This window comes from Mirounga leonina, unplaced genomic scaffold (assembly GCF_011800145.1).
Source record: "Mirounga leonina isolate KUSES-001 unplaced genomic scaffold, KU_Mleo_1.0 Mir_175, whole genome shotgun sequence".
Lineage (NCBI taxonomy): Eukaryota > Metazoa > Chordata > Mammalia > Carnivora > Phocidae > Mirounga > Mirounga leonina.
In genome coordinates this window covers 21,358,722-21,381,633 of record NW_023270453.1, presented here as the reverse complement: position 1 = coordinate 21,381,633, position 22,912 = coordinate 21,358,722, and the positions used below count along the sequence as shown (strand labels likewise).

The following is a 22,912-nucleotide window of genomic DNA, read 5'->3' as shown; positions in this document are numbered from 1 at the left end:
CTCTAGGCCTTTCCTAGTATATGGGGAGTGCAGCCCAGCCTAGAGGCGGGAGCTGCATTGGTTCCAGGAGCCTGGCGTCTTAGGATCCACCATGGGTTCTGGCCCTGAGAAGCTTGTTCGCCCACAGTGATGTGGTCTGGGTAGGGGGTGCTGCCCCCCGCCCCCCTGCAGCCAGCTCAGACCACGGGGAGGCCTGAGGCCATGCAGTGGGTGCAGGAGGGTGGTGGGCAAACCAAGGCCCTGGCTGCTGTGGGGCAGGTGGGCGGGCGGATGAGAGATGAGCTGGTGTCCTTGCTGTGGATCTGAGAGAACATGGGGCCGGCTCAGGTCCGGCACCTCGGGATGGGTCACCGCATGGAGTGAGGCCCCCAGGGGCTGGACGTGGCGCTCCGGGCGAGGGGGTGTCAGGGCCTTCACACACGAGGCGTTGAGGATGGCGAGGCCCACTGTCTGGTCCTTGCTGAGTGTTTCCTGGGGTCCTGAGGCCCTTTGGGGTGTGTCCTGTGAGACCCCGAGCCCAGCAGTCATCACTGCTCCTCTGTCTCCAGGACGAAGTCCCAGCGGAAGGCGGGCAGTGGGAGTGCCCAGCCGTGTGACAGCATTGTGGTGGCCTACTACTTCTGCGGGGAGCCCATCCCCTACAGGACCCTGGTGCGGGGCCGTGCAGTCACCCTGGGCCAGTTCAAGGAGCTGCTGACCAAGAAAGGCAACTACAGGTGAGAGCCGAGGGGCTGGCTAGGGGCAGGGGACCCTGCATGTGGTCACTGCACGTGTTCGGTGTCGGCTCCCAGCAGTTGGGCAGCAGGGTCTGCCGCTCACATGAGGAGGGTGGGGCCACCGGGCCTGGAGAGGAGGGCACAAGGCTCTCGTCTCCTCTCGCCCCTGTCCTGCAGATACTACTTCAAGAAAGTGAGCGATGAGTTTGACTGCGGAGTGGTGTTTGAGGAGGTTCGGGAAGACGAGACCATCCTGCCCGTCTTTGAGGAGAAAATCATTGGCAAGGTGGAGAAGGTGGACTGACAGGTGGGCCTGGCCTCTGTGCCGGGTTGGGCCTGCGTCTGTCAGGGGCTGGGGCCGCACGCAGAGCGTCAAGAGGGTCGTGCTGTGTTGTGTGCTTCACGCAGCTGCTGGGAGAAGGCCAGGTGCTGCCTGCCCCGCAGCCGGCCTCCTCTTGGGTCCATCTGTGTGCAGATGGGCGGGGGTCCCTTTGCGTGGTCCCACAGGCCTCCACCCTGCAGCTGACAAGGAGGGTGCCCTGTCCGCTCCTCAGTGATACTCAGTCCGCCTGAGTGGGGAGCCCGCCATGGCGCCGCATTGAACACCCTCTCCAGCGGTGCCCCGCTGCTGACGGCGGGCAGACGCACCCACTCCTCGGCCCTGGCGCTCACACCGCAGGCTCTGCCCCTCCTTCTGGGACTTGTCCGCCACACGGTACCCCGGTCAGGCCTGGCCTGGGCCTAGGGCGCCAGGGGCCCTGTGGGGGCCTCTGTAAATTGTACATGTCACCGAGTGCCTTCGACACAGCTTGTCTCTTGCCTGCCACTGTGTGGATCCGGTGATGGAGCCCCTTAGCGCTCTCCCTCCTCCACCCTTGTTTCCAGAGCGCTGGCTTAGCGGGTCCCGGGCCCCTCCCCTCTAAGGGCCCATGTAAATATGTACATTTCTCAGGCCAGGGCCAGTGGGGGCTGCCCCTGCCCATTTTTCATGCGCTGACTTGTACAATTATCTTTTCAAAGGTACTTGGATAATAATGAAATAAAATCATTTTTGAACCTTCTCTGGCTGTGGAGTATACCTGTCTTCTGTCATGGGACCTGGCTGGATGGCCTGCCATCCCCTGCAGGCCTCGGAGGGTTAAATGTGTGTGTGTGTGTGTGTGTGTGTGTGTGTGTGTGTGTGTTGGAGGGTCTTCTGGAGGCACGGGGACAGAGCTCTGGAGAGGGGTGGGTTCCCAGACTCAGATCTGAGTCAGGAATCTACCCAAAAGGGATGGGGGCAAGGGCTAGGCCATACTCAAGATGGAACGGGGCCCAGGAGGCTATCTGGCTAACCCCAAGGGCCAGGCGGCCAGGCGTGCTCAGGAACCACACACACAGTCTAGGACCAAAGCTCTTTCTTTATTCACTGCCCAGCTCCCAGGGCACTGTTGTGGGGGCACCAGATGGCGATGGGGGGGCAGCTACAGCTCCTCTTTGGGCTCTGTGGTGGAGTTGGCAGGTGTCTCCTGGAAAGGGTCACAGAGGCCCAGCTTGAAGCTGCACCCTTGGTTCACCCCTACCCCTGGCAACCCCAGTGCCACATGTCAGGCTTGTCCAGAGAGTGGGAACCTTGGGACAGAGGCACCCACCGGGTCGGGGGCTGTGGGTTCCCCTGCAGGCTCCTCTGCAGGCAGCTTGCCCCCATTGTCCAGGAACTTGGAGAAGGTCTCCAGGTCCCTAGTGCTCTTGTATTCAATCACCTGAGGAGGGACACCAGGTTCTGGAGAATATACCCCACTCAGCCCTACCCTCCGACACCCCATGTAGGCTCCACCCTCAAGCCGGGCCCTACCCCCAAGCCCACACCCTGCCTCGAGGCCCCGCCCACCGGCGCCCCGCCCCTCGAAGCCCTGCCCACCCGAGGCCACGCCCTTCGAGGCCCGGCCCCGTCTCCTGCCACCGCCGGAGGAACGTGCTGACCAAGCCCCAGACCTAGGAAGATGGGGTCCCGCCTCACCTTCCGACCCGGCCCCGCTGGGAAGTATTTGAGGGTAGGGAAGCCGTGCACAGGGAAACCCTCCAGCTCATTGGCTGTGGCGTCCAGCTCTGCGATGATGATGTCCTCGTGGTCCTTGTACTTCTCGGCCAGGGCCTCCCAGGCCGCAGCCATGTCCTTGCAGTGGGTGCACCACGGGGCGTCTAAGGCAGCGGCGCGTTGGCACAGCCAGCAGGGACCCCCAACTGCCCACTGCCCCCCACCCACTGCCTTCCACACTCACAAAACTTGATAAACACGTTCTTGGTTTCATCGAAAGCCACCTGCTCAAAATTCTTGCCCACGAGGGTCTTGACCGGCCGCTGATCCCAGTTGGGGGGCACCTCCTGGCTCAGGAGGTAGGGCTGGGGGGATGGGGCCAGGGGCTCCAGTGGCGATCTCCCCTGGGAACCGCTGCTCCCACCCCCCACTCCCCGGGTGGGCAACTCAGCAGCAGACCTTGACGTGGCCCCCGAGGACGGCGTGGCAGAATGTGGTGATGGAGGCCGCGGTGACTGGCCCGCCATCCGCAGGCGCATACTTCTTGGTGGTCTCAATGTTGATGAAGCGCAGGGTGGGGGCCTCCTCGGCCTTCAGACCAAAGTACTGCAGCACGTGGTCATTGTCGGCACCCACGTCCACCACCACGAACAGCACCTGCCAACAGGGAGTCTGTGGTGGGCAGCCCACCTCCCTACCACCCCCTCCCTGCCCCGGGCCAGCTAGTACCTGTCCCCGGAACGGGGGAGCTGCCTCCCCAAAGCCCACCAGCAGCTCCCGGTGCTGGGCCAGCGTCTGGTTGACGAACAGCAGCAGGTGGTTGAGGATCCTGGCCGCGAAGATCTTCGGAGAGGTCTGCGAGGGCAGGCTGAACTGACGGGCGCTGGCTCCCACAGACACGCCCCCACCCCTGCCACTGCTCCTACAGCCCAGCTGACCTGGCTGTTGAACTCCGTGACCAGGTGCATGCTGTGCATGAGGAGGAAGTGCGACAGGTCCCCCTGGTCCAGGCCCAGCTCTTCGTCCACTGGGAAGTCGGCCCGACCCTCGTCAAACTGGACGGCACTGGGTCGGTCAGCAGGAGCCACAGCCCTGACCCCCAGCACCCACCTTGGCCCTGTGACCCACCTTCTTGAAAAGGACCACGGTGTCCTTGGTGAGGCCAAACTTCTGAAAGAGCTTTGGCTGGTCGGTAAGGCCAAAGGTCATGTCCAGGGCGTCCTGGGCCAGGGCCAGGAAGGTAGCCACATCCTCATCCTGTAGGTCCTAAGGAGCCCAAGCCTGTGAGGTCAGCTGGCACCACAGGCCCTGCTCCCATGGCCTGGACCCCAGTGGCACCAGCTCACCTGGAAGAAGCCAATGACCACAACATCCCGGCCATCTATCAGTGCTTGGGCGCCCTCTTCATCCTCCAGCCGGGTGGCACTGGGCCCCAGCCTCCGCCTCAGCCACTCAGCGATGCCGTCGGCCTCCCTGGGGCCTGTGAAGAGTCCCCTCAGCCTGGGCCCAGCCCAGCCCCGCCCCTGCCCGCCGGTGCCTGCTGCTGGTACCAGAGTACTCCTCCGGGTGTGTGCGGTTCCCGTCACGGAAGAACTTGAGCGTGGGGTATTCCGTCACAGCAAACTCCTTGGTCAGCTCTGCCTCGGCAGGCCCGTCCACCTTGGCCAGCCTGGCTTTGGCGGACTCTGCCTCCAGCAGGGCAGCGGCCTTGCTGTATTCAGGGGCCAGTGCCTTGCAGTGCCCACACCAGGGGGCATCTGGGGGATAGGGTCATGAGCGCCCCGGGCCTCCGTGGCCCCAGCCTTAGCCCCGGCTCCCGCCCAGCTGGAGCTGGGAGACCTTGGCGTCAGTCAGATCTGGCAGGGAGCGTTCCTGTCCACACACCCCGCTCCTTCGGGGGCCCATCTGAGCCTCTGCCCCAGAGCCAGACTCCCCAAGGCCCCAAGTCGGGGGGGCAGTGGCGGCCCCATCCTGCCAGCGTGTTTGAGAAGAATCCTCCAGCTGCCACTCCCTGAGGCCAGCAGCCTGGCCACCTGTGTCCGCTTGTGGAAGCCTGCAACCTAGGAATGGCTTTCCCATGTGTAAACGTTTGTAAAAATCTACAGAATGAGCAGGGCCTGAATGCTATCTGGCCCCTTACAGAAAGAGTTTGCAGACGGACGATGATCAAGGGTCTTCCCTGCACCTGCACCTCCCTCCCCAGTCCCATCCTCCCCTGCTCAAGCTGCACGACATCCCCCCCAGGCCAGCTCAGTCCCAGGGCTTTGCTTCCAGGAGCACGGTGGGGGCCGAGTGCTCAGTGGGGAAGCCCTCTCACTGCACAAGCCCTGGACCCCCAGGGTGGGGGGCTGAGCCCCCTGGGCGGCCCCGGGGGGTCCTCCAGCCCACCGGCCCCGTGCACTCACAGAATTGCACCAACAGCGAGCGGTGCTTCCGCAGGGCCGAGCCCAGGTTGCGCTGGCTCAGCACCAAGATCCCATCCTCCTCAGGGACCTCCTCCTCGGGGGGCTCTTCCTCGGGCTCCCCCGGCCCCGGGCCCTGTCCCCACAGGACTGAGGCCCCAAGTAGCAGCAGCAGCGGGAGCAGGAACTGGCCGTCCATGGCAGTGCCGGGCCCACGAGGCAGGGGGCAGATAAGGGGGCCGGGGGCCAAGCTGCAGCTGCCACGTGGCGCCCAGTCCTAGTCCCAGGAGGATAAGGCCACAAGGCTCCCCCCACCCACCCCGGGGGAGGGGAGGCAGACAGAAGCAACACCCAGGGCACTGAGACAAGGCGACTTTAATAGGACTGTCTGGGGCACAGTGCCAGCCCAGGGAGGGGGCGTCCCAGGACGGAGCAGAGGGTGTGGGGGGTGTGATCAGTGACTGAGGGGCAGGGAAAAGCAGGACCCCGAGTGGGAGGACAGCCCCTGGGGTGGGAGGCGTTCAGCTCTTCCAGTCTTGGCAGATGTGGAGGCCCCACTCCCAGGACAGGTGGTCTGTCCTGTCGTCATCCGTGAAGAAGGACGTGACCACATAAGCACCCCGCACCAACACTCCTCGAGGCACTTCCTCCACCGGGGTCACAAACTCATACTCCTGGGCGCTTGGGCCGTAACTGCCCACCATGTACACGGCCTTGTCCACTGGGGGAGGGGGAGGCTGTCAGGGGCCATGCTCTGCCCCACCTGACCCTCCCCACAGCCCCCCCCCCCCGCCCCCGGGCCAGCCCCGCCTTGCCGCCCTCACCACGCAGGCCCTGGCGGTAGGTGTGATGCAGACACTTGAGGCCACTGACGATCTCCTTATTGACCTGGGGGACAGAGGGTGTTAAGGGCCCCTCTGGGGGGCTGACCTTGAGCTGGCAGGCATCCCCCATGACAGCTACCCTCACCTTGAAAGTAATCTTCACTTTGTAATCAACACCCTCCTTCAGGACAAACACCTGGTTTTTCAGCTCGGCCAGCTCCCCTGTTAGGGAAAGTGCAGCTAGGGAATGACCTCCTGGGATATCACAGACCCTGCCCCAGGAGCCCCAAGGGGGGCAGTACCTGTGAGGTCCATGGTGATGGGCCCTGGAGCCTGCTCAGACATCAGCGTCAGCCTGGTCACCTGCACATTGGGCAGGCTCAGGTCTGGGGAAAAACCGGAAGTCACCAGAGTGCTCTCCCTGGCCTTCGCCCCTCCCCTCCCCTCCCAGCCCAGGGCTGTGCATACCCGTGACAGGGGGCAGGGGCCCCAGCAGTGCCTGCTTGTACTTGGCCAGGCTCTCATCATCCGGGTCCAGCTGCTGGATCTCCTGGAGGCTCTTCCTCCCTGGGGCCCGGTACTCAGGCACAGCCTCATCCAGTGCCTCGTCAGGGGGCAGCTGTCTCCCCTCCTTGTCAGTCAGGAGGACTGGGGGTTGGGGAGGTGCGTGAGCCGCTGCCACCAGCGGACCCCGGCGTTCACTCATCATACTGGAGGCCCCCCATCTGGCCAGCTGTGCTGCTCACGGCCCACAGGAACTCAAAGGAAGCAATGGAGGCTCAGGGAGAGAGGTGGGGGTTAGGGAAGGGGATGTGCGCTCAGAGAGGGAGTGCTGCATGGGGGCTCAGGGAGAGGGGTGGGCTGGGAAGAGACTGAGCAGCACCCACACCCGAACCCTTTAGGAAGGGCCCTGGGGGTTGGAGAAGGTTCCTGAGAGATGGAGCCAAGTGACATCCCTGAGGCACCAGCTGCCTTCTCTGGCCCAGCCATCCATCTAGGGCTCCTCCCTGACTCTGAGGCCAAAGATGGGGCGGCACGGGGGCAGACCCTAAAAGGGGGATAGCCCCAAGGACTGGAGGCCACTACTGTGGACCGCTGACCTCCAGGGTCTTCCCTAGAGCAGAGGCTCTGCCCACTACATCTCTTCACATCTCTGTATACCTTCCCACTGTCCTAGGGGTTCTTGCCGGGGGTGCTCCTGGGTCGTAGAGGCGGTTCTCTCTAAATCCCTCAGCTTATGCTCTGGGGCTACCTCCCTGGGTGCCTTGAGACTCAGTCTCCTAGAGCCCCTTGCCATGATGCCCTGGGGCAGGGGTCTCTCTAAGCCCGTTCCCATAGTGTTTTGGGACAGGGTCTTTCCGACTGTGCGCCAGGCTTCTCAGGGATCACCACACGCCCTGAAGGAGCCCCAGCCCCACCCAAGGGAGAGGAGATCTCAGGAGCAGGTTCCCAAGGGGAGAGGGTCCCCCTGCAACCCTGGCTTCACAAACAGACCCGCCCACTCTCGGCTCCTTTGCCCCGAGTATCTGGCCTGGACGAAGCCCCCCACCCCCGACAGAGCCCAGTAGGGGGACCGCGCCAGGATTTCCCCACGCGCGCCCCCAAAGTTTCCGCGGGGGAGGCCCAGCCCCCGCCCCAGGCTGAAGCCTCCCCAACCCCCCACCCTCCACCCTCCACCCTCCCTGTCCCAGACCCCCGCCCACGTGGCCACCCTGGCCCCAGCCCAGCCTGCTCACCTCGGGCGCACAGCGCCAGCCGGAGCAGCTCCAGCAGCTGCGCCCCCAGCTCACATGCGTCCAGGCCCAGCATGGTGGCCCGCGGCCCGGCTCCGCCGCGGAGCCGCCGAGGAGCCGCCGCCCGCCCCGCCGCCGCCCGGCTCGGCGCTCAGCCCCGGCGCGACTGCGGTGAGCTCATCCCGGCCGGGAGCGCCCCCCGCGCCCAGCGCCGCGCCCGCGCCGCGCGCCCCCAGCCACTCCGCGGACCCCGCGCAGCCCCGCAGAGACGCGCGTGTCGCCCGCACGGCGCCGGCACCTGGTCGTCCCCGCCGCGGGCGCCCCCGAAGCCCGCACAGCCACCGCGGTGACGGTCCCAGCCGCCGGCCCAGGCTACACCCAGCTCTGTCCATCAGAGCGGCCCCTCCCCCACGGCGCCCGTGAGAGTCTGGGGGATTCTCCGGGGAAGCCCTCTGGGAGGGGCGGGTGGGGCTGGGGGCGCCCAGTGGAGCAGGTGCTCCCCGCCTCCCCCAGGCCCCTAGGCTCTCATTACCTGCAGGCGGTACAGGCCGCACTTGGGGCTCGACAGGTTCCCCTCCCTTCCCCACCCCCACCGGATCTTCTGTCTGGGCAGTGGGGACTCCTGGAGTCTGCCCAGCCTTGGGAGCTGCGGGATGCGGATGGGGGTGAGTGTCTGCGCAGCCTTGTGGCTCCACATCCCGGAGGCGTTAGCACAGAGAGACCTGTGTCCTCATCACCCAGAGACAAGGGTCCCACCCTCCTAGTGAGATGCAACATGGAGTCAGTCACACAGCCATTAGTCTAATGTTTATGGACTGGGCTGCGTGGGTGTGCTGCAGGTCTCTGGGCGGTTACACCCAGACCATAATGAAGCACCCTGTCCTTGAGGAGGAAAGGACACTGATCCAAAGCAGAATCCTGGTGGGGGAGGGCTGAGGGGCACAAAAGGGGCTTCTGGTCTTGATGCCTAAGCAAACCTTGGGGTGGGCAGATGGGGGCAGCCAGTGCAGGGAACAGGGATGAGCTGTGCGTCAGGCTGGGGACGGCCGGATCAAGGGTCTGAGTGGAGGAGGTAGAATACCAGACCAAGTCCCCCTTTCTTCTGTATACTCCTTCTGCCCCCCCATTTCTAAGGACACCTAGGCATCATACTACCTTTTGCATAAAACAAGAGGGAGAGGGTCCCCCTGCCACCCTGGCTTCACAAACAGATCCCCGTCCACTCTTGGCTCCTTTGCCCCTGAGTATCTTGCGTGGACAAAGCCTCCCTACCCCCACCAGAGCCCAGTCAGGGGACCGTGTTATGATTCCCCCACCTGTACCCCCAAAACTTCTGCAGAGGAGGGCCATGGGTGCTAGGGGACACATGGGCTTGGTGTCCATCCCCCTTGGAGTTCCACCTGTCCACAATCTTTCCAAGGCAGGATTCCCTCATTTCTGCTGCCTTTTCCCCGGGGGTGGGGATGGGGGGTAGTTGGTCCAGAAGCCACTTGTTGAGGCTGGGGACAGCTATGGCCTCTGGTGGCCCTCAGCTTCTGTAGATACCCACCCATCCAGAAAGGACCGTCAGGCCTGGGACCAGCCTGACCCCACCTGTGTGGGTGGGGATGGGTGGGAATTCACTGGGATCTAAGGAAGGATGGTACCCTGATAGAGGTAGCCCCCAGTCCGGTCCCCCTGCCCCAGCTCATCCTGGACCTGGCCTTGTCAGCAGTAGAAATGGATCAGTCTAAGGCTGTAAGCCAAGGGCCACCCCCATCTATCCTGCCCTGTCCCCAGCACCCCCAGAGGGAGGAGAGGAACTCTATTTCCAAAAAAGCAGAAATAGACCTATTTGAACTTCTTAAAAATGGGGGCGCCTGGGTGGCTCAGTTGGTGAAGCGTCTGCCTTCGACTCAGGTCATGATCTCGGGGTCCTGGGATCAAGTCCCATGTGTTTGGGCCCCCTTTCAGTGGGGATTCTGCTTCTCCCTGTCCTCCGCCCCGGCTCATGCTCTCTCTCGCTCTCTCTCAAATAAATAAAATCTTAAAAAAAAAAAAGTGTCCAGCAACAGGGCTGTGGGGTGGTAGTGGCCAAGCTGCTGGAGCAGGGAGAGAAAGGGCCAGGACGGGGCCCTGAGCCTAGAGGATGCAGGTGCACCATGAGTGTGTCTGGAGGTGGGGGCTGGGGGGTGGGCGCTCAGAGCCTCTCTCTCCATAAAGCTCTTCTCCCACAGTCTCAGATGTCCTGCATCTGTGGAGTCTCTGCCTGTTCCCCAACTGGTCCTGCCCACGTGTCCGTGCAGCTGGGGGAAGTGAGCTTTCTGCCATCCCCCCAGGCCTCGATGGACCTGCACAGCCCTCCAGTGTCACACCAGCCTGCAGGCGCTGACACGGTGTGACGTCCGGCGTCCCAATAACAAACACACTCCTGCGGCACAAAAACCCGCGCCCTGACTGCACAGCCCCCTCCACCACGAGTGTGGCCTGATCCCGAGGAGGCCACACAGGGGCTGGCTGTGCGAGGCAGGTGCTACCGGTGTCCCCCTCCCCACCCCACCTCCCCCCACAAGGAGCCTCTCCTAGAGACCCTCCTCTCCCTGAGCCCCCCCACCTGTCCCAGCTGAGCTGCGATTCCCTCACAGTCCTGCACACCAGCCGGGGGCGGGGCCCCTCCCACGGGCCTCAGTTTCTCCTGACGCGGGGGGAGACTCCTCCAGACTCCAGACCCCACACCGTGCGGGCGCTGAGGCTCACACGGCCGGGGGCCGGCGGGGCTGCGGAGCCGAGCTAGCAGGGCGAGCTGGGCGGGGCGTGCGGGCCGGGGGCGGGGCGTGCGGGCCGGGGGCGGCTCCACACCCACGCGCCATCTGGCCTCACCGCCGCCATGGCCGGCGGACGCCGGGGTGTGCAGATGCCGCATCTCAGCAAGGTGGGTGCTGGGTGGGGGTCCCGCCGTCCCCCGCCCCCGGATTTCCCGGCATGCGAGGCCGGGAGCGGCAGGAGAGGGGTGGGTGCGGGTGCGCACGAGTGTGGACGCGGGTCTGGGGGCGATGGCACTGTGTGAGGCGGGGCGAGGCGGCGGAGGCCGGGGCTGGGGGGGGAGGGGAGCGGCCCTCGCCTCCGCCCCTCCCCCTCCCCCGCTCCTCCGCTGCCCGCCGCGGCCCCAAATCCCACCATCATGCGCGTTAATCTTCTCTGAGCTCACCGATCCCGGGCATCCCGGCCCGTTGCGGGGAATCAGGATGTGGGGGTGGGGGGAGGCCGGCCGGAACAGCCCCTCAAGGCCCCCCTTCGCTCAGATGGAGCGGGTGGTCGTGAGCATGCAGGACCCCGACCAGGGCGTGGAGATGCGGAACCAGCGCCTGCGCATCACCGTCATTCCCCACACCGTGGCTGGTGAGGCGCCGCCGGGTCCGGGGTTGGTGGCGGCCCTGCCTCGCCTACCCCTGCCCCATGCCAGTCTCTGGTGTGCAGGCAGCGACGTCGTGGACTGGTTGGTCCAGAAGTACTGCATCTCAGAGGAGGGTAAGGGGGTTATCCTGCCCCCTGCCCTCTGCCCCGGGGTCGCTGTGCTGATGGCCAAGGCTGGGCCTGCTCAGGGCTCACAGGTGTTAATGTTGAGCCAAGTGCACTGGGGAGGGAGAGCTCCCAAATTGCTTCTCCCAGGCTTAGCGCTCGCCACCCTGCCCCTCCCGCCAGAGGCCCTGCACCTGGGCACCCTCCTAGTGCAGCACGGCTACCTATACTCTCTGCGCAGCCCCCGCAGCCTTGTGCTCCGGCCAGACGACACATCCTACAGATTCCAGGTCAGGTGCAACTGGGAGCAGGTGGGAACCCCAAACCAGCAGCCCCGCTAGAGGGGACTTGTGGAAGGGGGGAGACTGAGTTTGGAGTAGGAAGTGGTGATGTCATCACAGGCCTGGGTCCGCTGCCCCTCCCCGAAAGGCCTGGACTATGAGTGTCCTGTGGTAGAAAGACCCGATTAAGGGGAGAGACCTTTAGTTTCTCTGAGGCCACAACAGGGCCTCCATAAAGGGTATAGTACTTGTGGAGGATTCTGATGGTTTCCCCGAGAGTCCTTAAGCCCCCGCTCATGAATAAGTCTGTGTGGTACCTGAGGACAGGATCCTGGCATCTCACTGTGTATCCCTAATCACGGTGGAGCTCCCCTGCCTGGCCTCGTGGCTACAACAGGGACCCAGGCAGGGTTTGCTCTCAGTCCTCACCCACAGTCCTCAGCACAGACTGAGTACATGCATGACTTGGGCAGGCCCCACCCCACCCCACCAGGCAGTAGGGACTCAGGGAGCCCAGTCAAGGAGGCAGTGCCTGCACTGGGCCCCAAGGGGTGAGCAGAACTCAGTTCCAGGTGGGGAAAATGGCCAGTGGTCTGTGAATCTCCAGGCTGTGGGCAGACAGGCAGGTTCTGAGACACCACCTGGCCAGCCCACCCCCTTCCCAAGGGATCTGGGAAGGTGGACAACTCCTGGGGTGGGGAAGGCCCAGGAGGTCCCGGACACCCTGTCCCTGCACCATACCAGACGCCCTATTTCTGGACGAGCACCCTGTGGCCAGCTGCTGAGCTGGACTATGGTGAGTGAGGAGGAGTGGGCTCTAACCCGGGACAAGTTCCTAGCACTGTTGCCCTCCCACCCGAGTGATGCCACAAGGGTCGAGGGGCAGAGATTTTTCCTCTGCAGCCTGGCCCCCTGTCCTTCCAGCCATCTACCTGACGAAGAAGAACATCCGAAAGCAGGGGGCCCTGGTCGGCCACGAGAAGGTGGGACCCCCCTGCCCCTCGGCTGAGTCCAGCCAGAGGAACCCAAGTCCTGCTCTTGGCCTCTTGGCTCTGGGGCCTCACAGTTTGCCCTGGAGCACATAGCCTAGGCCCCAGGAGAGTGCAGACACACAAACACGTCATCCCTATGTGTCTCAGCGGGGAGGTGGGTGGTCTGCACCCCCACGCTGGACACAGGAGGGGTTACCCAGTGGAGACCTCGACATCCCCCAGGAACACTATGACCAGCTACACAGGAAGATCAACCACACGTGGGACCTGGTGGTGATGCAGGCCCGAGAGCAACTACGGTAAGATCTTGCCCTGCTCACTCGGAGTGGGCACTGCCCGGGAGGCCCAGGAGTACCACACCGGGCACTGTGGGGCCAGAGACACCATTGCCCAGGCTTGGCTCCCCACCAGGCTCTGGTCTGAGGGTGGGGAGGGGGTGGGGAGGTGCTACGGTGGGCGCCATGTCTCCCCCAATTCCACCCCCCCCAGGGCAGCTAAGCAGCGCAGGAAGGGGGACAGGCTGGTCATTGCATGTCAGGAGCAGACGTACTGGCTGGTGAACAGGCCCCCGGTAAGCTCCCCTGTGTGTGGGGAGAGGGGGGTGTGGTTTCTTGTTCAGCAGTGGGGTCTTGCTGGGAGTCTGTGTGCCTCCCTCAGATGCTGTCTCTGGACCTACATTTTGAGCCTGTGGTAAGGATGGGGCTTTCGGGGTCCCAGCAGGAAGTTCTCGTTCTGGGACCCATCGGAACCCAGAGATCGCAGGGCCAATCCACACAGCACAACAAACCAGTTTCTTTGAGGTCTAAGGGAGGAGGCAAAGTGGAGCCAGGCTTATCCACAGCATCAAGGGACTGGGGTCACAGGCCAAGAACTTCTGGGGGCACTGGCCTGGAGTTAGGCCTTATCCAGAGCCATGGTCTGGGCAGGTGGTTTGCAGTCCCCCGGCAGTGTGGGGCTGTGGAGCCGTCAGATCTACCATGAGTGGGGGTTCCTGTGGGAAAAATCCGTGAATAAAAACAGAGCGAGTCACCCACAGGTCCAGCACCTCACCCGGGGTGTGTGTGTGGGGGGGGTGGCTGTCTCTGGGAAAATAATGGCTCATCTTGCGCCTGAGGGCCAGGTGGGTGGGTGGGGGGAGGAAGGTGGGGTGGACGTGGCCCCAAGGGTGTGTATGTGGGCTGAGGGCAGGGCCATGCAGGGCGAGGGTCCAAGTGGAGGGGACTCTGGGAACGGCAGCTGGAGCTTCCGGGGCAGCGGGCATAAGGGCTGCGCCCTGGGCCGCGGTGAGGAAGAGGCCAGACCAGCATGTGTATTTGAGGTCAGGGCAGCAAGATGCGTGGCAAGTGACCGTTTCAAGACGGGTGGTGAGAGGGGTGCCTGGTCGGCTCAGTTAGTGGAGTCAACTCTCGGTCTTGGGGCTGAGTTTGAGCCCCACTGGGCACACAGCCTGCTTTAAAAAAAAAAAAAAAGAAGGATGGTGAGGGTTGTGGTGTGAGCAGTCAGGAGCCCAGCAGGGAGGTGAGCTCGCCTAAGGGGAGGTCCCCGCAGGTGTGGGACAGGTAGAGAGGAGGATCAGCCTCTGCAGTTCCTCCGAATGTCATTCTCCGTGTTACAGGATGACGTGCGGGTGCAGAGCTTCAGTTTATGGAGGCGGGTGGGGGGCAGGAACACAAGGCTGGGTTGGGTCTCAGCAGCCCACCTGGGCCGTACCCCCACCTCATCTCGGCCTTCCGTCTGCAGCCAGGTGTCCCCAGCGTCCTGGAGCAGGGTCCAGAGCGCAGTTCCTGCACAGCTGGGCGAGTGCAGATGGTGAGGGCCCTGCACACATGCCCCCAGGCCACTCCCCGCCACCCCTGGATACATGTCTCCCCACCCCAACGTGGGGGCTGCCCATCGGTCCGTCCATCCATCCATCCATCCAAATGGCACTTGACCCTGACACCAAGAGGCCCTGCTCTGCTCCTGGCATTACTCACCCCTGCCTACACCCCCACTCCCAGGCCTCTGCTAACTCTCACTTCTTGCCTCCCCAACCTGCTACACTGGGTACAAGTAAGTGTGATGGGGCTCTGGGAAGGGTGGGAGCTCTTGCCCAGGCTGGGACAGCCCCAGGGTCCAGGGCAGTTGGAGATGTGCCCAGCAGAGCCATGGGCCTGAGAGGCCTGGGCTGAGCCAGCCACCTCCCTCCAAGGCCTCTGGTGGCCGCTGGACGGACATGTCCAGACCTGGTAGCAGCTGAGCCCTCTGTTCCAATCCCACAAAACCCAAAATATACAATATCTAGTGCCTTCCAGATAAAGCTTCTTCCTGACTTTTAAGTTGTAGTTCACGATCACAGGTTTGTAATTTCCTCATTATAAGGTCGGCCAAAGAGAGCCAAGACTAACATTGGAGATCCCAGGCATCCTGAGCAATTTGTGGGTGTTGGGAAGGGTCAGCCTGTCACCTGGCCCTGAGGATGCGGCAGGCACGCTCTGAGCTCTGAACAGGATGGGATAACCTTGAGCACAAGTTAGCAAGACTAAGTCCCCCATGGTGATCCTGTGGCCGTATCTCTCATGTGTCTGCTGGTTTTTTTTTTTTTTTTTTTAGATTTTATTTATTTATTTGAGAGAAAGAGTGAGAGAGAGAGAGCATGAGAGGAGGGAGGGTCAGAGGGAGAAGTAGACTCCCTGCCGGGCAGGGAGCCCAATGTGGGACTCAATCCCGTGACTCTGGAATCATGACCTGAGCAGAAGGCAATCACTTAACCAGCTGAGCCACCCAGGCGCCCTATCTGCTAGTTTTTTTTAAAAAATGACCTAAATACATTTGAAAATGTGAAATAGGGACAACTGGGGAACTGTAAGGTACTTTGACAGTGTGTGGGCCCCATGGAACATTCTGGAAACCTCTGCACTAGAGGCCTCCAGATGCTTTTTGGAAAGCCAGACGCCTCCATTAGAGGAGGGGGCTTCAAGGGGCAAGGCGGGGTCCTGAGCCATTTTCCACCAGCCGAAGGATGGACTCATGAGCCCAGGGTGGGTGGTCAGTCCCCACAGGGCCTGCCTTCTAACTGCAGCCCATTTGGCCCCTTTCAGACCAAGAATATGGAGTTCTACAAGCAGGAGGTAGGTCCTAGGGGTGGGTGGCAGGGAGGGGCCTGGGCTGGCTGACCCCCAGCCCAGGCCCCACCTCATAGGCCTCGCGTCCTAGATGGAGCGCTGCAGGAAGGCCCTGACCAGGGCCCGGGTGAAGTCCTCCATCTGCCTCGAGGCGTGAGTGGGCTGGGGGGCCCAGAGTGCAGACCCTTCCCCAAGTGCCCGTGTCCCCACGGCCTCTCCCTGCACTGGCCCCTGGCACCTCCCCCCACCCCCTAGGTACCTGAAGTTCAGCAGCCAGCATGGGCCACACGACCCCATCATGTCAGGGTGCCTGCCCAGCAACCCCTGGGTCACAGATGATGACACCTACTGGACCATGAATGCACCCAGGTGAGCCCAGGGTGGGCAAGGGGCACTGCTCCCCACCCTTCCGTCCCACCGGCCCATTCCTTGTGCTCCTGACCAGCCCCTCCGTGTCCCCTCAGCGTGGCTGTGCCCACGAAGCTCCGCGTGGAGCGATGGGGTTTCAGCTTCCAGGAGCTCTTGGAAGACCCTTTGGGACGGGCCCATTTCATGGACTTCCTGAGGACCGAGTTCAGTGGTGAGAGGCCCTATGCCCTGCTCGAGGGCCCTGGGAGGGCACTGCTGCCGAGGACCCTCCGGGTTTCTGCCAGCCCTGGCCACGGCTCGGGTGGGCCTCACCTGGCGTGTGGACCTCCAGCTGAGAACCTCAGCTTCTGGGAGGCCTGTGAGGAGCTGCGCCACGGAGGGCAGGCCCAGGTCCACGCTATGGTGGACTCTGTGTACCAGTGAGTGCCGAGGGGTGGGGACCGGCCGGTGGCGGGCGGGCATGTGGAGCCCACACCCACTGGGCCTGTGTCCTCTCCCCCTCCCGCCGACACAGGCAGTTTCTGGCCCCTGGTGCTGCCCGCTGGGTCAACATCGACAGCCGGACGATGGAGCGGACCCTGGAGGGACTGCAGCAGCCCCACCGCTACGTGCTGGATGATGCCCAGCTGCATATCTACATGCTGATGAAGAAGGTGAGCGTGCGGGCCCGGAGAGCGTGGCAGTACCCTGCCCCGTGGGGGCCAGCCCCTCCCCACTGCTCTCCAGTTCACACCTGCAGCTTAGGCTCTCCCTTACAGAGGAGTAAGCTGAGGCTCAGAGGGCGGAGGGCTTGCCCCAGCCTCTTGCTTAAGGAGAGGTCCAGTTGTGATTTTAAAAAGTATTTTAACATGGGGGCGCCTGGGTGGCTGAGTTGTTAAGCGTCTGCCTTCAGCTCAGGTCATGATCCCAGGGTCCTGGGATCGAGCCCCACATCGGGCTCCCTGCTCTGCGGGGACCCTGTTTCTCCCTTTCCTGCTCCCCCTGCTTGTGTACCTGCTCTCGCGTTCTTTTTCTCCGTCAAATAAATAAATAGGATCTTAAAGAAAAAAGTTAATGGAAAATTCCAAATGTAAACAGAAGTATAGTAAAATGATGGATCCTCATGTTCCTACTGCCTGACTTCAAAAACAGTCAGCTCAGGGCCGGTCCTGACCTCTCGTCCACCTCTGCCCACTGCCCCGACCCCGTGACTTTCAAGCCATTTTCAGACTTCTGTCTGTGTATTCAGGATCCTCTAAAGGATGTGGACCCCCTCCTTCCCTTTCCAGTGTGACCCCAGATGCCAGCATCACACATGAACACGGGATATTTATTCGGTGTTCTCAAAGAGCTGGTCAGGGTCCAAACTTCCCCACTTGGGCTCTGTGCCTAGTCTCTTGTTGTCGCTGTAACAAATCACCACAAACCCAGAGCCGTAAGACGGCGACTTTTTATTCCGTCACCGTGTGCAGGTCAGAAGTCCAACCCGGGTCTCCTGGGGCGGAGGTCAGGTGTGGGCAGCGCTGGCGTCTTCTGGAGGCTCTGGGGTGGGGTAGGGATCACGTTTCCTGCCTTTCCCAGTTTCTGGAGAGAGTGCCTTCCTTGGCAAGTGGCCCCTCCTGCGTCCTCATAGCCCGCAGTGGAGCATCTCCAGCCTGTCGCTCCAGTCCTTCCACAGGCTCCTCTTTGGCTTTTAGGCCCCATGGTGACACTGGGTCCACCTGTCCAGTCCAGGGCATCTCCCCACCTCAGTCCCTTTGCCTTGTAAGACACGACCACAGGTCCATAGGGTAGGGTGTAGACATTTCTGGGGTCTTCTCTGAATGCCGCAGCCTATAAATATCTATTTTCTTTTTAGTTTGCTTGAATTTGGGTCCAAAGCAAAGTACATATGTTAGAATTGGTTAATAAATTTTTTAAACCTCTTTTTCTTTTTTAAGTAGGCTCCACACCCAGTGTGGAGCCAACATGGGGCTTGAACTCATGACCCTGAGATCAAGACCTGAGCTCAGATGGAGTCGGATGCTTAACCCACTGAGCCACCTAGGCGCCCCAAACCTCTTTTTTACGTTTATTTAATCTCTACACCCAACATGTGGCTCGAACTCACGACCGTTGAGATCAAGAGTTGCACACCCTTCTGACTGAGCCAGCCAGGCGCTCCTCTTGAATCTCTTTTTAAAGTACGGTTTTTGGGGGCGCCTGGGTGGCTCAGTTGTTAAGCGTCCGCCTTCGGCTCGGGTCATGATCCCGGGGTCCTGGGATCGAGCCCCGCATCGGGCTCCTGCTTGGCGGGAAGCCTGCTTCTCCCTCTCCCACTCCCTCTGCTCGTGTTCCCTCTCTCGCTGTGTCTCTCTGTGCCAAATGAAGAAATAAAATCTTAAAAAAAAAAAATGAAGTATGGTTTTTGTTTTGAAGGAGTTGGAGGTCCTTTGTCCTGTAGTTGCTCACAGTCTGGGCCATACTAACGGTGCCCTCGCGGTGTCTTTGGAGTGTTTTTCTGTCGCGTGTGTTTCTGGATGTTGGTAGTGATGTTTCAGACTTGATCAGATTCATCTTCAGTTTTATTGTGTGTGTGTTTGGTTTCGTGGACAGTATTTTTCCTCAGAGATGGTGTTCGGTGTGTCCTCCCATCAGGAGGTACGTGGGGCCCAGCTGTCTCCCATTTTGTGCTGTGAGCAGCCTCTGGCAGTTGCCGGCCAGACCCGATTCCGTTTGGGTGCAGAGCCGGCCCGTCCCTGCCTCTGTTGACGAGCTGGCACATACTCGGAGGGCATCTCCCCTCGCCTGCTCTTTGTTGCGTGGTTCCCCAGGGAGGGCACAGTCAATGCCTCATTCCTTATTTTCCACTTTTCAGAATAATGACTTGGACCCACCGTGTCTGCCAAGGATGGTCAGTGAGTTGGAGATGTTTTTAATACCACAGTAAATCCATGCTCTCAGTAGATGGCGGGTTTCGTTCACATGGTTCTTACTCTTCCTTGCTGTGCAGAGGGCCCCCCCCCCCCCCCCCCCCCCCCGCTGGCTCCCGAGGCATTTGATGTGTTCTGACATCTGCCGCAGCTTGTCCCAGGCTCCTCCTGCACCATTCCCGCAGGCAGCCCTGGCCCTTCTAGGCTCTTTGGAAATAGGGACCTGCACGCCGGACGAGTTCGTTGTCACCTGGCTTGTTTGCAGGCCTTTCAGTGAAGAGAATTAGGAAACAGAAGTGTTTTAGGTAGAATATATCAGGAGTTCATCCTGACACGGCTAATTCAGATGCAGGATTACACAGTTTCCTTCAGCTCTCTTGACTTTCATCTCTTTCCTCGCTAACCCACTGAAAACCGTGGTTTGCAGCCAGGCTAACATAATGGCTCACTCGCTTTTCCTCCCATTTCACTCAGGAGTCCCAACCGAACGACACAGCACTGCCCTTTACGATGCACTCACCGACAGTGGTTTACTTTTTTCTGGTCCTGGGGACGCCCCTTAAACAGCTCCGTTGAGTGCGGTCAGGGTGCTGTCACCCTCTGGATGCCCAGCTCACTCATTCCCCTTTACCTTTGATGTATAGGAATTGATTATTCCTTGTTTTGTTTTGTAATTATGTAAAGTATCTACACAGGTTCAAAATTCAGTCTACAAACAAGGTACATTTGAAGATTTTTTTTTTTTTTTAATTGAGAGAGAGAGAATGATAGCATGAGAGGGTGGAGGGTCAGAGGGAGAAGCAGACTCCCTGCTGAGCAGGGAGCCCGATGCGGGACTCGATCCTGGGACTCCAGGATCATGACCTGAGCCGAAGGCAGTGGCTTAACCAACTGAGCCACCTAGGCGCCCAACAAGGTACATTTCAAATAAATCTAGTTATGTCTTCCCACTAAAATTAACTGTTTAATATTTATATTTTTCTTTTAAAAATATAAACAGGTTCGTAGATTTCTCTCCTTTATTGCATACCATACAGTTTTTCTCAACCTTGCATTTTATTTTGCTCCATGTCCTCACCCTCACTCTTGGGGTACACCAAGAACCAGGGGAGGTACTACTTGGAATTTCCCACTGGAGGTCCCATGGCTCACTCCTCCGAGTGTGGGCACTGGGCCCCTGCCCACCTTTTGAGGGTTAATGGCCCCACTGGCTAGGAGCCCAGGTCTCCCTGAGTCTGTCTGACATGGTCGGGGCAGGTCTGGGATGGTTGCCTCCAGCACTGTCCACTCGGGGGTCTCTGGGGCTGGCAGGGGCCCCCGCAGTGCCAGGCTAGACCCCCAGCGGAAGCTGGCTGAACGCCATCTCTTGCAGGACTCCTACCCAAGGTTCCTGAAGTCCTCCGCATACAAAGACCTGCTGGCAGAAGCTGTGATTCCCCCAGAGGCCAAGAGAAGGTGAGCTGGGCCGCGCCCTGTGCCCCGGGCAGTGAGGCAGGCGGGACCCACACAACTGCCCTGTGCTCAGGTCCGCTCTCCTCCACAGGCTGTTCCCATTTATGCGGAAGCCGCGGCATTCAAGCCCCAGCCCTGCTCTCCTTCCTGCCTCCACCTCTGGGGAGCCTGTGGCTGCAGCCAGTGGCCCTAAGTGTGGTGACGGGGGCACCTAGGTGGGCATAAAGCAGGAGGGGGAAGTGGCCATCCTCACTGCTTGCCCGGGGTCCTCACAGCTTTGAGACCCCTGGCGTGGGCGTCCCCTAATGCCCAGAGGGCCCGCCTTGCCCCTATGCCCAAGGGCGTCTTGGTCTCCCACCTTTTCCCTTGTCAAGCCCTCCCCTCCCCAGAAGGGGCTGGGCCAGGTGCTGATTCCCGGGAAGGGGTGTCATTGAGCTTGGGTCACCTGGAGAAAGGTAGGATGAGGTGGGTCAAGCAGATCAGGCCACATGAAGGCCCTGGCATTCTGTGGTCTGCAGTTCATTAAATCACTGGCGAATACCAGGTGGTTTCCAGCAGGGGGCACTTATCATGAGGAACCGCAGGCCTCAGGGCAGATTTATCCACAGCCCTTGGCCCAGTGTGACCCTGCAGGGACCCCACACCATGTCCCCAGTTACGCTGGGGCCGTGCTCAGCCTTCCGACCAGCCCAGAGCTGTCCTCATGGGTCTTGCCCACACCGTGGCTGTCACTGTGAGTGTCCCAGACCTCATCCCACAGGGACACCTCCAGCTGGTGTCCTCGAGGCTGGGACTCCTCTGCCAGAGCTGCACAGACATGACTCCAGTGTCATCACCTGTGACAACTGGCCCCGGTCCATGGCCAGGGCAGGTGGAACCCTTGGGGAAGGGGGTGATGCCAGACCCAGGGTGAAGTACAGTCACTCCTTTGGGGTGCAGCTCTGTCAGGCCAGAGGGGGGTGCCACCCATCCCACTCCCACCCACACCCGGCCCAGAAATAAAAGACCCTTGCCCTCACTCTGAGCCCACCCTATTGTGGTCCGACTTGTGGACTGTGGGTTGAGTGTGTGGTGTGCACGAGTGAGACGTATGGCACATGAGGCATGTGTGGTGTGCATGAGACATGCAGGCGTGAGGCATGTGTGCGTGTGAGGCATGCGGTAGGTGTGAGGTATTTGTGGTGTGCGTGTGAGCATGTGTGTGTGAGGCATGTGGTAGGCGTGAGGCGTGTGTGAGGCATGTGGTAACATGAGGCGTGTATGTGTGAGGCATGTGGTAGGCGTGAGGCATGTGTGCATGTGAAGCATGTGGTAGATGGGAGGTATGTGGTGTGTGTGAGGCATGTGGTAGGCGTGAGGCGTGTGTGCATGTGAAGCATACAGTAGGTGTGAGAGGTGTGAGGCATGTGGTAGGCATGAGGCATGCGGTTACGTGAGGTGTGCATGGTGTGTGAGGCATGCAGTTATGTGAGGCATGCGTGGTGTATGTGAGGCATGTGGTAGGAGTGTGAGGCATCTGGAAGGCGTGAGGCATGTGGTGTGCACGTGGGGCATGTGTGCATGTGAGGCATGTGGTAGGCGTGAGGCACGCGGTGTGCGTGTGAGGCATATGGTAGGCGTTAGGCATGTTGTGTGCGTGTGAGGCACGTGGTAGATGTGAGGCATGCAGTGTGCGTGAGGCATGTGGTAGGTGCGAGTCATGCATGGTTGTGCGTGTGAGGCATGTGGTCTGTGTGGCTTGAGGTGTGAGGCGCGTGCAAGCTGGGCAGTGGTGGTGGACAGTGGGGGGAGTTCGGGTATCAACAGCATTGGTCACGGAGGGTCCCACATCAGTGGGTCCACAGCAGAGGGGACTGAGCTGTCAGGCTGGACTCAGGCTGCAGACTCGGTGGTCTTCGGAGGGGACAGTGGGGAATGCCGTCTGTGCTCTGGCTGGACAAGGACGCCTGAGTGCTCCAGGAGAGTCAGGAACCTGAGTCCCGGGAGGTCATGGGGAGAAAGGAGGCTCTTGGTGTTCAGTCCAGCATCTTCTGGCCAGTTGTGCCCTAAGGCCTGAGTCACAGGGAGCCTGGCATGGATCAGAGCCCTAGAGGGACCGTGGGCACGGCTGCTTTATTTGCAAGTCCAGGCTGCACGATGCCCACCAGTGCGGGCATCTCCTGGGCCCGCCTCTAGCTCCTGCCCATGGTCTGAGGACCTGCAGGGTGGTCCCTCCATGCACTGCGGCGGGCCCTGGGATGCTGAGGGGCCCTGCTATGGCCCCTAGCCCTGCCCTACCCCCGGGGATTTTCATCTGTGGACTTGTCACTGCATCCTGTTCCTGAGGCCGTGTGGGCTGGGCAGCAGCTTCTCACAGTGACAAGGGTCCTGCTCCTTGGCAGAGTCCCCCCCCCCCCCAGGCTCCTGCCACCTGGGCCGCTGCACCCCTCAGGGACCCCTGCTTGTCCTGATGGGCACACACCCACGTCCACAGGCTGGGTTCCTGACTTGAACCAGGGTGACTGTGCGGGGGGCGGCGGATCTTCAGACCTGAGCTGCACTTAGAGGCCATGCAGAAAAAGTCCTCGGGGCCCCATTTCTGACTGGGCGAGGGGGGGGACACCCTGAGACCCTCGTAGAGGGTTCCCCATCTA

The 22,912-nt window shown here is 61.3% G+C and overlaps 4 protein-coding genes across 6 annotated transcripts in view; 2 read left to right on the top strand and 2 right to left on the bottom strand.

Annotated features, from left to right (window-relative positions):
• The window catches only part of AXIN1 (axin 1), a 55,212-nt gene extending 53,435 nt beyond the window's left edge, over positions 1–1,777 (top strand). For all 3 annotated transcript variants that reach the window (XM_035021797.1, XM_035021795.1, XM_035021796.1), the window contains 2 exons: positions 549–716; positions 894–1,777. In XM_035021797.1, coding sequence (XP_034877688.1) covers positions 549–716; positions 894–1,020 — 295 coding nt within the window. In that variant the 3' untranslated portion in view covers positions 1,021–1,777. The remainder of the gene's footprint in view (positions 1–548; positions 717–893) is intronic.
• A 402-nt stretch (positions 1,778–2,179) lies between these two features.
• PDIA2 (protein disulfide isomerase family A member 2) lies at positions 2,180–5,334 on the bottom strand. The gene is made up of 11 exons (XM_035022404.1): positions 5,139–5,334; positions 4,284–4,490; positions 4,080–4,213; positions 3,862–3,999; positions 3,672–3,788; positions 3,463–3,588; positions 3,193–3,390; positions 2,978–3,098; positions 2,716–2,897; positions 2,348–2,458; positions 2,180–2,224 (listed from the first exon to the last, which is right to left on the bottom strand). Exons 1-11 carry the CDS (start codon positions 5,332–5,334, stop codon positions 2,180–2,182), a joined length of 1,575 nt encoding a protein of 524 aa, XP_034878295.1.
• A 188-nt stretch (positions 5,335–5,522) lies between these two features.
• On the bottom strand, positions 5,523–7,768 carry ARHGDIG (Rho GDP dissociation inhibitor gamma). Its single transcript, XM_035022403.1, has 6 exons — positions 7,696–7,768; positions 6,428–6,607; positions 6,262–6,345; positions 6,105–6,181; positions 5,960–6,023; positions 5,523–5,856 (listed from the first exon to the last, which is right to left on the bottom strand). The coding sequence occupies exons 1-6, from the start codon at positions 7,766–7,768 to the stop codon at positions 5,657–5,659; spliced, it is 678 nt and encodes a 225-aa protein (XP_034878294.1). The 3' UTR covers positions 5,523–5,656.
• Positions 7,769–10,568: 2,800 nt separating this feature from the next.
• Positions 10,569–21,415, top strand: RGS11 (regulator of G protein signaling 11). The gene is made up of 17 exons (XM_035021794.1): positions 10,569–10,603; positions 10,974–11,070; positions 11,149–11,199; positions 11,374–11,480; positions 12,216–12,267; positions 12,396–12,454; positions 12,686–12,762; positions 12,953–13,034; positions 14,204–14,272; positions 15,544–15,573; positions 15,659–15,720; positions 15,823–15,936; positions 16,032–16,147; positions 16,268–16,355; positions 16,451–16,589; positions 20,200–20,282; positions 20,371–21,415. The coding sequence occupies exons 1-17, from the start codon at positions 10,586–10,588 to the stop codon at positions 20,492–20,494; spliced, it is 1,368 nt and encodes a 455-aa protein (XP_034877685.1). The 5' UTR covers positions 10,569–10,585; the 3' UTR covers positions 20,495–21,415.
• Positions 21,416–22,912: the final 1,497 nt, after the last annotated feature.

What these genes read in the sequence shown, in the direction of transcription:
- PDIA2 (XM_035022404.1), bottom strand. Translation starts at nt 5,334, where the DNA reads ATGGACGGCCAGTTCCTGCTCCCGCTGCTGCTGCTACTTGGGGCCTCA. An exon ending in CTCCCCCGTTCCGGGGACAG is followed by an intron (nt 3,391 to 3,462) that starts GTACTAGCTGGC and finishes CCCTGTTGGCAG; the next exon opens with GTGCTGTTCGTGGTGGTGGA. An exon ending in AACCCACAGCCCCCGACCCG is followed by an intron (nt 2,225 to 2,347) that starts GTGGGTGCCTCT and finishes GACCCTTTCCAG; the next exon opens with GAGACACCTGCCAACTCCAC.
- ARHGDIG (XM_035022403.1), bottom strand. Translation starts at nt 7,768, where the DNA reads ATGCTGGGCCTGGACGCATGTGAGCTGGGGGCGCAGCTGCTGGAGCTG. An exon ending in GCCCCTGCCCCCTGTCACGG is followed by an intron (nt 6,346 to 6,427) that starts GTATGCACAGCC and finishes GTTTTTCCCCAG; the next exon opens with ACCTGAGCCTGCCCAATGTG. An exon ending in CTACCGCCAGGGCCTGCGTG is followed by an intron (nt 5,857 to 5,959) that starts GTGAGGGCGGCA and finishes CCCCTCCCCCAG; the next exon opens with TGGACAAGGCCGTGTACATG.
- RGS11 (XM_035021794.1), top strand. An exon ending in AGCTGCTGAGCTGGACTATG is followed by an intron (nt 12,268 to 12,395) that starts GTGAGTGAGGAG and finishes CTGTCCTTCCAG; the next exon opens with CCATCTACCTGACGAAGAAG. An exon ending in CCTGAGGACCGAGTTCAGTG is followed by an intron (nt 16,148 to 16,267) that starts GTGAGAGGCCCT and finishes GTGGACCTCCAG; the next exon opens with CTGAGAACCTCAGCTTCTGG.